The sequence below is a fragment of the Mesocricetus auratus genome, unplaced genomic scaffold, assembly GCF_017639785.1.
Source record: "Mesocricetus auratus isolate SY011 unplaced genomic scaffold, BCM_Maur_2.0 Super-Scaffold_100676, whole genome shotgun sequence".
Classification (NCBI taxonomy): domain Eukaryota; kingdom Metazoa; phylum Chordata; class Mammalia; order Rodentia; family Cricetidae; genus Mesocricetus; species Mesocricetus auratus.
Genome location: NW_024429266.1, coordinates 148,503,371 through 148,513,119, shown reverse-complemented (window position 1 = coordinate 148,513,119; position 9,749 = coordinate 148,503,371). Strand labels below are relative to the sequence as shown.

General features: G+C 45.5%; 1 protein-coding gene across 11 annotated transcripts in view; it reads right to left on the bottom strand.

Annotated features, from left to right (window-relative positions):
• Positions 1-1,847: 1,847 nt before the first annotated feature.
• Positions 1,848-9,749, bottom strand: part of Aak1 (AP2 associated kinase 1) — a 153,075-nt gene continuing 145,173 nt past the window's right edge. For all 11 annotated transcript variants that reach the window (XM_040737918.1, XM_040737917.1, XM_040737920.1 and 8 more), the window contains one exon: positions 1,848-9,026. In XM_040737918.1, coding sequence (XP_040593852.1) covers positions 7,900-9,026 — 1,127 coding nt within the window. In that variant the 3' untranslated portion in view covers positions 1,848-7,899. The remainder of the gene's footprint in view (positions 9,027-9,749) is intronic.

Below are 9,749 nucleotides of genomic sequence, written 5' to 3'. Positions count from 1 at the left end.
CCTGTGCAGGCTCAGGCCTTGGGAAGAGGGAAGTCACAGGGAGTGCGCCCCCTACACGTGGAAGGCGGTGCTGCGAGTGAACCAAGGAAGGGCAGGGAGAACAGGCTGTCTGTTTATTTCCTTCTTTTCCCGAAAATAGACATTTTTCTTCTCACATAATATATCCTGATTACAGTTTCCCCTCCCGCTACTCTCAGTTTCCCCACCTCCCATGTAGCTCTCACATCCTCAGGTTTTAAGGATTAGGACACTCATATGTGGGTAAACTATGAAGTAACTCCATTAAGCCAATTTAAATCTTAATCAATTGCCCATAGAATGCATGTTTGGCTATCATCATCCTTTTCTTTGAGACATATTCTTTCCTAGATGCAATGCAGACTTATTAGTCAACTTTTGGTTCATTGCAAATTTTACAAACGATGTGGTGCCACACATTCCTAATCCTAGCACAAAGTAGGCTGATGCAGGAGGATCACCCATGAATTTGATGTCAATCAGGTGAGATCCTGTTTCAAAAAAATTTTTTTTGTTTTAATACTTCTTTGTGTGTGTGTGTGTGTGTGTGCGTGTGTGTTTTCTTCGAGACAGGGTTTCTCTGTGACTTTGGAGGCTGTCCTAGAACTAGGTCTTGTAGACCAGGGTGGTCTTAAACTCACAGAGATCTGCCTGCCTCTGCCTCCCGAGTGCTGAGATTAAAGGTGTGCACAACCATGCTCTGTATTTACTCTCCATACTTAATAAATTCAAAACTCCCAAGTCAAAATTTGTATTTAAATTTTGTCAAGGAAAAAGTATGGGTTCACCAGCTCTGACTTTAGGAGTGGTCCACTAGAGCCTGGAACAGTGTGCTGGAGAGACTGTGGACGACCTCTGGGACAGGCTTACATGTGGGCACATCAAGGAGACACGTCTCCTTACACATGATACACTTGAGCTTCACCCCGGGCCTCACTACTCCAATCTAAGGTGAACTCAAGGAAAAACACAAGGAAAGACAAGTCTAGAGTCACAGGCTTTTACTTGGCTTCCCCCTGTCCTGTCCTACTCCTTGGTAGAAAGCTCAGTGGGAGTCTGTCTTCCCCTGCAGTCTTAGGTAAGAAACAAAGCAGCTTTGGCGGCTGCTGCAACCTTAAAACAGTTGAGTTTTTGTCTTGAGTTTTCATGACAAGGTCTGTGTCTGTGTAGCCCTAGCTGTCCTGGAACTTGCTCTGTAGGCTAGGTTGGCATTAACTCACAGAGATCCACCCACCTGCCTCTGCCCCCAAAGCGGTGGGGTTAAAGGTGTGTGCCACCACCACCTGGCAACACTTAAGAACTTTAGATCATAAAACTAGCCAGATGTGGTGGTTCATGACTTTAATCATTGCACGCAGGAGACAGAAGCAGGCAGATCTCTGTGAGTCTACATAGTGAGACCCTGTCTCCAGAAACTAAAAAAGAAATCTTAGAAGAAGTTAGAGGTTTGGATTTAGATAAGTAAGTTCTCAGGAAATTTGGTTTCACTCATGTATTACAGCAGGGCTCTGGGGCCCTGGATTGTGAACACTGGTTCTGGACACAGCATATCGCCAGTTCTTGAATCCTGTTAAGTCAAGCTCAGTTAAGTTCAGTCAAATACCATCCTGGTTGTTTTCTTCACAGTTGGAAATAAGTAGGCAGGCTCTCCCTCGTGACAGGGAGCTTGGAGAGAATATCCTAGGTTCATTTCCTGTAGGTTTCTCTGTGCCAACACTGGCTTCTGTTCAGGAATATTAGAACCTACCCCAGGCTCTGTGCTGGTGAAAGGTGCCTAGGACACTGTCATCCATAGAAGAGCCCACAAAAGGAAAAAAAACACCACTTAGTCACTTAATTAGGTTCATTTTAATAAAGAGTATAGGAGTTTACAACCCAAACAATTATCCATAAAAACTATCAGATACTTAAGATAGATCACATCCAGAATCAACAACATAAATCCAACAGCCTGCAATGAAAGGTATCGCAAAACTGGTAGGAGTGACCTTCTGGCTTCCCCAAGATTGTTTGCATGTTAAGGAGTCCCGAGGCCTGCTGACCTCAGCACTCCTCCCAGGCTGTGCACAGATCCTCACTCAGTCAACTCCAAACACTGCCAGCAGAGGGTGCTCACCTTCCCTCCTGGAAATATGCATGGTCCTTGGCCTCTGTTATTTGGTTTCTGTTCCCTAAAAAATGACATCAAATGCTCCACTCAAAACAGTATCTTCAGGCCCTGTGGTGCCAGTCACCACTGTCCTCCCAGTGCCACCCACAGGAAGGCGCTTACGTGGGAAGGCGGCAGAAGCAATGGCTAGTCAAGTCCCTCACCACAGATGCAAGCAACTCTGATGCTAAATTCAGAGGTTTGGGCAAAGGGGAGTGAGTTACTGGTGCCAGCTGCCTGTGGCCCCTCCCAGGCCTCTTTATGTGACTAACCGGAAGGGCTAGAGTTAACACAAGGAAGCAGGGGGATGCATGTACACGCACACGGACGCTAACACTCTTCACACAAGAATCTTTGGTAGACTTGCAGAACACAGCAGGCTCATGATTTCTGAAGGGAAAGATTTTACTGTCTCCCATTACCTCAGCGTGAAGGTACTAGAGACAGTATGTGGGTCCTCACACAGCCAACCCTGACCTATCCTTACGGCTGTTGAAAACTCCGTTCTGAAATTCCTTGCCAAGGGAATCTGATCTCCTTGGTTCTTCTTACCACAAGGCAGCACAGGTAATGTTTACAATGTACTCACAACTGTGTAACACTTTCCTAAGTTAGAGGTTGCTGAAATACAGCTGACAAAACGCATGGAATTACAAGTTACAGAAACTTTGGCCTAAGCCATATGTAGCTAATATTTAGCATTTTGTGTGTGCGCGTGTGTGTGTGCGTGTGTGTGGAGACAAGATCTTGTTATGTAGCTAATATTTAGCATTTTGTGTGTGTGCGTGGGCGTGTGTGTGTGTGTGTGTGTGTGCATGCGTGCGTGTGTGGAGACAAGGTCTTGTTATGTAGCCCAAGCAGGCCCTGAACTTCCAGAGAACCTCTTGCTTCATTACAGGAAGGGCCTCCCTGGCCAGCACTTAGCTATTTTTGCTGTTCTAGAGTCCTCAAACATATATACTCATTCTAGAGCCATGTAGGGATCAGGGTGGAGAGTGCCCTCTGGGTTACACCCCCAAAGAGGAAAGCTGGGTCCTGCCCACCCTCTTCTGTCCTTTATTCTAGGGGAATTGTTAGATTGTCAAGGCTGGCCTGAATCCTAAAATGAAATTTTACAGTAGCAAGGGAAACAATTTAGTACGACAGTTCACTACCCACTTATTGGTGTGGACAAAACAGGAGAATGTTGAGGGAGGAAATTAAGGGGGAGCAGGAATGAGGGAGGGGTCACAAAGACCTCTGGGGACAAAACAAAAACAATTTACAACTAGACACTACATTTTATTTTTAAACATTTTGAAACCTTTTGTGAAATTTTTATTAAGTTTTCAAATGTTCTGGTGGTTACAACAAAACGAAGATTGATTGACAAAGACATAATTTCACTGACAATCCAGTTTACTCTCTTAGGCAAGCACCACAGGACTAGGAAGCAGGGTGGCCTCGGAAAGTGGCAAGATGCTCCTGCCTTCTACCACTGCACCCCTGCAAACTACCTCTCATCAAAGTTTGTTTGCCTCTGATAAAAATACCATGACCAGCAGCTGTTTTGAACTTCACTGGGATGTGTTCTCAAGTTTGAAATCCAAAGACACAGCAGGGAGCAACATCTTTTTACATTTGAGGGACCCAAATGGCCTCCACAGAAGTTGCCTTGTTCCTGCTGGAGAGCTTTCCACTTAAGTTTCCTATTTAAGTAAGGTATACATATCATACAATTTGATACATGTTTTGATTATTTTCATTTACAGAGCAATTCTTATCATCAGACCACCCTAATACTTTATGCACCAGTGAAGAGAAGCCGACAACACTGACAAGCACATGGTCCAACATGGAAGAAATACACAACAGGTCAGTAAGACAGCATTGTTTGAACGTCTAGAAGATCTCAGTTGCCACATGAAACGGAGACACAACATGGGTTAGTGAGTAGGAGACTCTGTGTGTGTGTATCACGCGCGCACACACACACACACACACACACACACACACACACACACACACACGCTGGGACATGCAACGGTACCTAGGCCTTCAATCCCACAAGTGAACCAAGACAGCCTGTATGAACTAAAATCTGCATTTCAGCACCAACTTCTGTTCACTTTCTTGACTACATTGCTCGTGATGGAACCATCTGTCTCCCAGTACCAGAGTTAATTAAATCCAGTGGTTGCATATGCTAGGTAAGCATTCTACCACCTAAATACAAAACCAACCTTCTTGAAATTTCAATATTAAGAGCTTGCTAAGCTGCCCAGGCTGGTCTTGAACTCATAATGCTTTTGCCTCAGCCTCCCAAGTATTGGGTTCTTAGGTGTTCCTGCCACAGATATTCATTTCATTATTTTATTTCATTTGTTTTGGTGCTAAAGAGCTGCATTGTAAGCCTAAGAAATTGGTGAGACGTTTTCCATCACACAGAAGTTAATTCTGTTAACAGTGCTCATTAGTCAGCTAACATGGAAGAACTCAGGCCTCACTTATGCCAAGTTCCCTCTCTGAGCTACGCCCCCAGCCTAGCACATCACTTAGGAGTTCATTAGTACATGATAGGCTTAAGGCTTTGTCTAAGGATATTCCAACTTACCTCTTTCTACAGAGTCAAAAGTTCAGTTTCCTGTGTTTCCTATGAAATATACAAAGCGACTAACACATAGCAGAAATGAAAACAAAGCACAGCACTTTGTTGACAATGCTCCCTCTTCCTTATTATTAAGCTATTAGAGTATGGTCACTGGGAACCTGCATTTGATTCATAGACTTTCAGCACTCTTAATTCCCCATAAAACAACTTTTCCGTATGTCCACGCAGGATGGCATCCAACCAGGACCCCGGATCTTAAATCACCCACTGATCCTGTCACCCACACTCTTCCACAGCACCTCCTTCAGAGCTCATCTGTCGGCTAGTCTCTTGTCAGATTTCCTTCACAAACTGCTACGTTAAAAAAAATCTGCATGTGGCCACATTCATTCCTATTCAAAGATGGTAGGTAGACTTTCCACTCAGTAGATTAAAAAAAGGCCCTAAAGCCCAAATGATTCAACTATATAAAATAACGAGTCCACGATTTTATCCTCATTTGAACCTTGTGAATTAAAATGACTGTTTGATTAGATGGAGTGATACAGTGATCAAAGTTAGAGCATTTTGCAGCGCTGTTACATAGCTGATGTTGACCTTGCATTCTCAAATTTCTATTCAGGAGATAGGTTCTTGTATGTTGCCAAAGCTGGCCTTGAGATCCTGGGCTCAAGCTGTCCTTCTGCCCAGCCTTCTAAGAAGCTGGGACTACAGGTATATGCGGCAATCTGGCAAGAGCTTGTGACCTCAAGGGAGGACTCTGAACATTCCCATCCTTTCTGCATGACTTGGAGGACTTCACCTGACAACAAGCATGGGAAGTTTGGTTGCGAAGTTCCAAACTACTCATTTAACAGAAAGACCAGTTTGTATCCACTAGTATAAAAGAATTCAAAAATAATAACTGTGAGAAATCAAATTCCTAGAGAGAATAGTTAGCCTTTACTGAAGTGAAAGTCAGGTTTCTGGTGGGGAGGGGCCCTCACCAGGCAACCACTGCTGGGGGAGGTGGCACTGACATATGTCTGTTATTTAAACAGGTGGAGAATACCAAAAAGAAAAGTACTGAAAATAGGTTCCTTTTTCCCTTCTAAGACAGGCTTTCACTCACTGACTGTCCTGGAACTTGCTATGTACACAAGGCTGGCCTCAAACTCATACGAATCCACTTGTTTCTGCCTTACATGTTCTGGGATTAAGATGCTTGTCACAGCAGGCAAAAAGTAACCATTCTTATGTTACTGTCAAGAGTCCTGGGTTTTATCATTTTTTGTGTGTGCCGAGGACAGAACCCAGGGCATGGTGCATACAAAGCATGTATTTTTCTACTGAGTTGTACACCAAAATCCTGACTTTCAAACTTAGGACATCACAACTAATTGAGTGCAAGTGCAGCCTGGCATTTAGGCTTCATCACTGGATGAATTTTAAGTAATTCTTTTATTTTTTTGGGACAGTGTCTCGTGGAGTCTAGGCTGGCCTTGAACCCCTTCTTCCTGCACCTCCTAAGTGCCCTGCTTACAGGAGTGTGCTACCATGCCTGGCTTCTAGTAATTTTTATATCACTAATCTAGTCTGGTGCACAACTCTCTCAACTTTTCCAAGCACGTGGAGGAACTGTGTGCTAGAAGCTGTAAGAGTGCACAGAGTTTGGTGCAGACTCTTCCCATTAAACTCAACTTCCTCAGCAGAAACCTCCCCGTAGAGTCATGGGTTTTCTTTTAAGGCACTAAAAATGAAGGGTATGAGAACACTAGGAATGAGTCAGAGCTTTCCAGAAATAAAAACACACTTCTGAAAACACAACCAGTCACCTGTCTATTCTACTTTAACATCTGAGACAACTAACAGATACGTAAGGACAGCTGACCAGTTCTTTTTCATTTGCAACTTACTTCTAGTTATCAGGTTTGTACCCACTCAAGAGGCAACAGACTTGTATGGGAAGAGGGGGGAGGGTGCAGGGGACAGCAGGCAAACCTGGCTTGTAGCTTAGGTTCCCGATTAATGAATTTCATAATAATGGTACCCAGGAAGGATTCCCAGTGACTGGAGTGCTAAAGACACTAAAGACATTCTTCCCCTGTTGCCAGGGGAAAACAGAAGGGCCGGTGACTTTTTTGGATGGGAGGAAAGAGTGTTGGGATATGGTGGCTTGGAATTCAGTATTAAGTCCAGGCTAGCCTCTAACGTGTGGCAATCCTCCTGTCTCAGTTTCCCAAGAGCTACAAGTATGAGCTACTATGTCCAGTTTTGAAAATGTGAGTTTTCAAAACCAAGTAAATGGAATTTTAAAAATCCACCCTGAAACCTCAGTTCCAACAGGATTGCTCCATATGGTCCAACAAATTCAATTTTACCATGAGGAAAACATCCAAATAAAGCCAAGGTTCAAGTCAGGTCAACAGGCAAACACAAGAAAATGATTTGATAATGGAGGTAGGCATGGTGGTTTCACTCAAAGGAAAAGGTTTCTTGTATGCACGCATACGCATGTATCCTTACTAGTCTAAAAAGTGGACCATGGGAAGGCAGACTAAGCTTTTCCCACCTGTGTGCTCTTTTACAAGACAGAGAATCTGAGCCACATCATGCACCCAGACACTTGTGCACAAGGGTCAGCTGGGCTCATAAGGAATCAGTGAGAGATCCCAGAATCCTTTGAGAGCTGCTGACTCCACAGGAATGAATGATGAGCGGCCGAAGGATTAACTTCTTCAGATGTGCAGTAGGTTTATATTGCTTTTTTTTTTTCTAGAAATCTCTCTGTTCCAAGAGTATTGTCGAGTCCTGGAGGGAATTCAAAGTCGTGGTGTAATACAACCCATGGTAACTGTGGGTAACATATTCCTTGATTAAAAAGGTTTCTGGGCAGGAAAGAACCAGAGTTCTGAGTGCAGGTGGAAGGCCTGTATAAAGGACCAGAAATACCTATAAGTCCAGAAAAGAGTATTAACAAAAAAAAAAAAAAAAAAAAAGGAAGTGTAACATAAAGAGCAACCTTGCTAGTTGCCTTGAAGTGGTTCTGCTCTGAGGCAGTGAACTACAAGGTCACAGTGGATACTCCCTGGAAGGCCTGCCAGGAGTGGTGTGATGGGTGCTGGTGGGGTGGTGGAGGCAGACCTCAGGCTGGCCTCTGCTCCTAGGGTTTCTGTTTGCCTGCTTTTGAAGGAAAGGGTGCTAAAGCAAAAGGATCAGCAGCGGGCAGCTCTGTAGTCCTGGAGGACAGAGACGAGACAGATACAGAGCCAGCCAGCAACTGCTTATTGCTTTGCGAAACAATCTTGTAGGCAGCGATGGGCTGGGCTTCTGGACTTGACTCATCATCTGGACTATAGTGTCGGGAATATTTGGATAAAGCCTGGGGGCGGAATGGCTTGCCAGCTACTGGCCCGGAAAAGGCTTCTTTCTGGGGCTGCAGGCCTCTGTTTCTGTCACTAGGATGACTCCCAGATTCCATGGGAGAACCTCTGGGAGAGCTGCTGTCAAAATGGTCTGCCACCTGGACAGAGTGGGAGGGGAGACCGGCCTGCTGCACAAAGGCAGCCACAGGATACTGTGTCTGGGCAGGCGTGTACATGGCTCTATCACGGCCTGGAAGCAGGGGCCCTTCACCAGGCTGACTGAGGCCAGCCTGCACTGGCAAATCCTGTGAGGAGCCCTGCACCGCCAGTAACTCCTCCACACTCCTCTTCTTGGTAAAAGGAGCTCTGGAGAACACGTCCACCTCCTCTGTCTGGGAAGGAGCTACACTGCCCTTGGATACAAAAGGGGCTTTGGAGAAAATGTCCACGTCATCTGCTGGAACCAGCGAGCTCCTGAAGGGGGCTGTGGCAAAGACATCAGGCTCCCCGAGGCCATCTGAGGCCTGCTGGCTGATTGGCAAGAACTGGCTCTTTTCCCCGCCTTGTCCCCCCTTTTCTGGCTTAGCAGACACCCCAGGTTCAGAGAACAGAGTGGCTTCTCGCAGCTTCTCCTGGGGAGGCCTGCAGCTCTCATCCTCCTCTTCAGACTCCAGAAGGAGAGGCCGAGACCCGCTGCAGTCCAACATGTCCCCCTCCAGGTCGGTGCCCTCCTCCTCACTGCTGTGGAAGGAGCTATTGCTGGAAGGGCCTTCTCGGGCCAGGGAGTCAGATTCTAAGGTGTTCTGGGTCTTTGTTCCAGGAACTCTGCAGGGATCTGGATAGAGGGCGAGGCCTTTGACACCCACGGGTTCTTTAAAGTGCTCTACAGTAATTACAGGACAAGGACTGGGCTCTCTCTGGAGACCTAGAAAAGCACAAAATTTAGAATTAATGTGGAGGCTAGGTCAGAACTTTTTGGAACATTTAATGGTCAACCGAGGCAGATACATTGTGGAACCAAATGATAGATGTTGAAAATGAAAAAACAGAAAAATAAAAAGTCAAGCAAGGTAAATGCACACAGACTGAAGACACAACCACCATCTCACACTTTGGATCATGATAGACATAATGAGCGGGAAAGGTGACAATGTTAGGCACACGGACATTCAGGGCAACTAGGCAACACTCCTACTTGTAGGCCAGGCACAGACACCTGCTCTACCTGGCTCAGAGCCAAATGGAAACAAGCCCAGTCATTCCTCTCCCCATCCACCAGACAGTCTGGGGCTATGGAGAACCACTGCCTGGGATGAACTTAACTCGGCATTGGCATGTGCCCCACATTCAGAAAGACAGGCCCTCTGACAGGCAGAGCTTGGCTGTCTACTTGATGACACTACGAGCAGTGCTCACAGAACACATGGTACCTGATGCAAATATGGAGGGTACTTTCTGAGTCATACTAGATGACAGCAACTTTGGCTGGAGTGGTCCTAGAATTTTGTTTTTAGTGTCCCAAGTTAGCAAAGATCTCTGTTTAATGAATCCACCATTAAGTTCTTTAAGCAGAAATACTAGCAAACTCCAATGTACTAGCACAAGTGGTAATGTAGGTAGAGGGGCCTCTGGGTGCTCTGGCATTTAA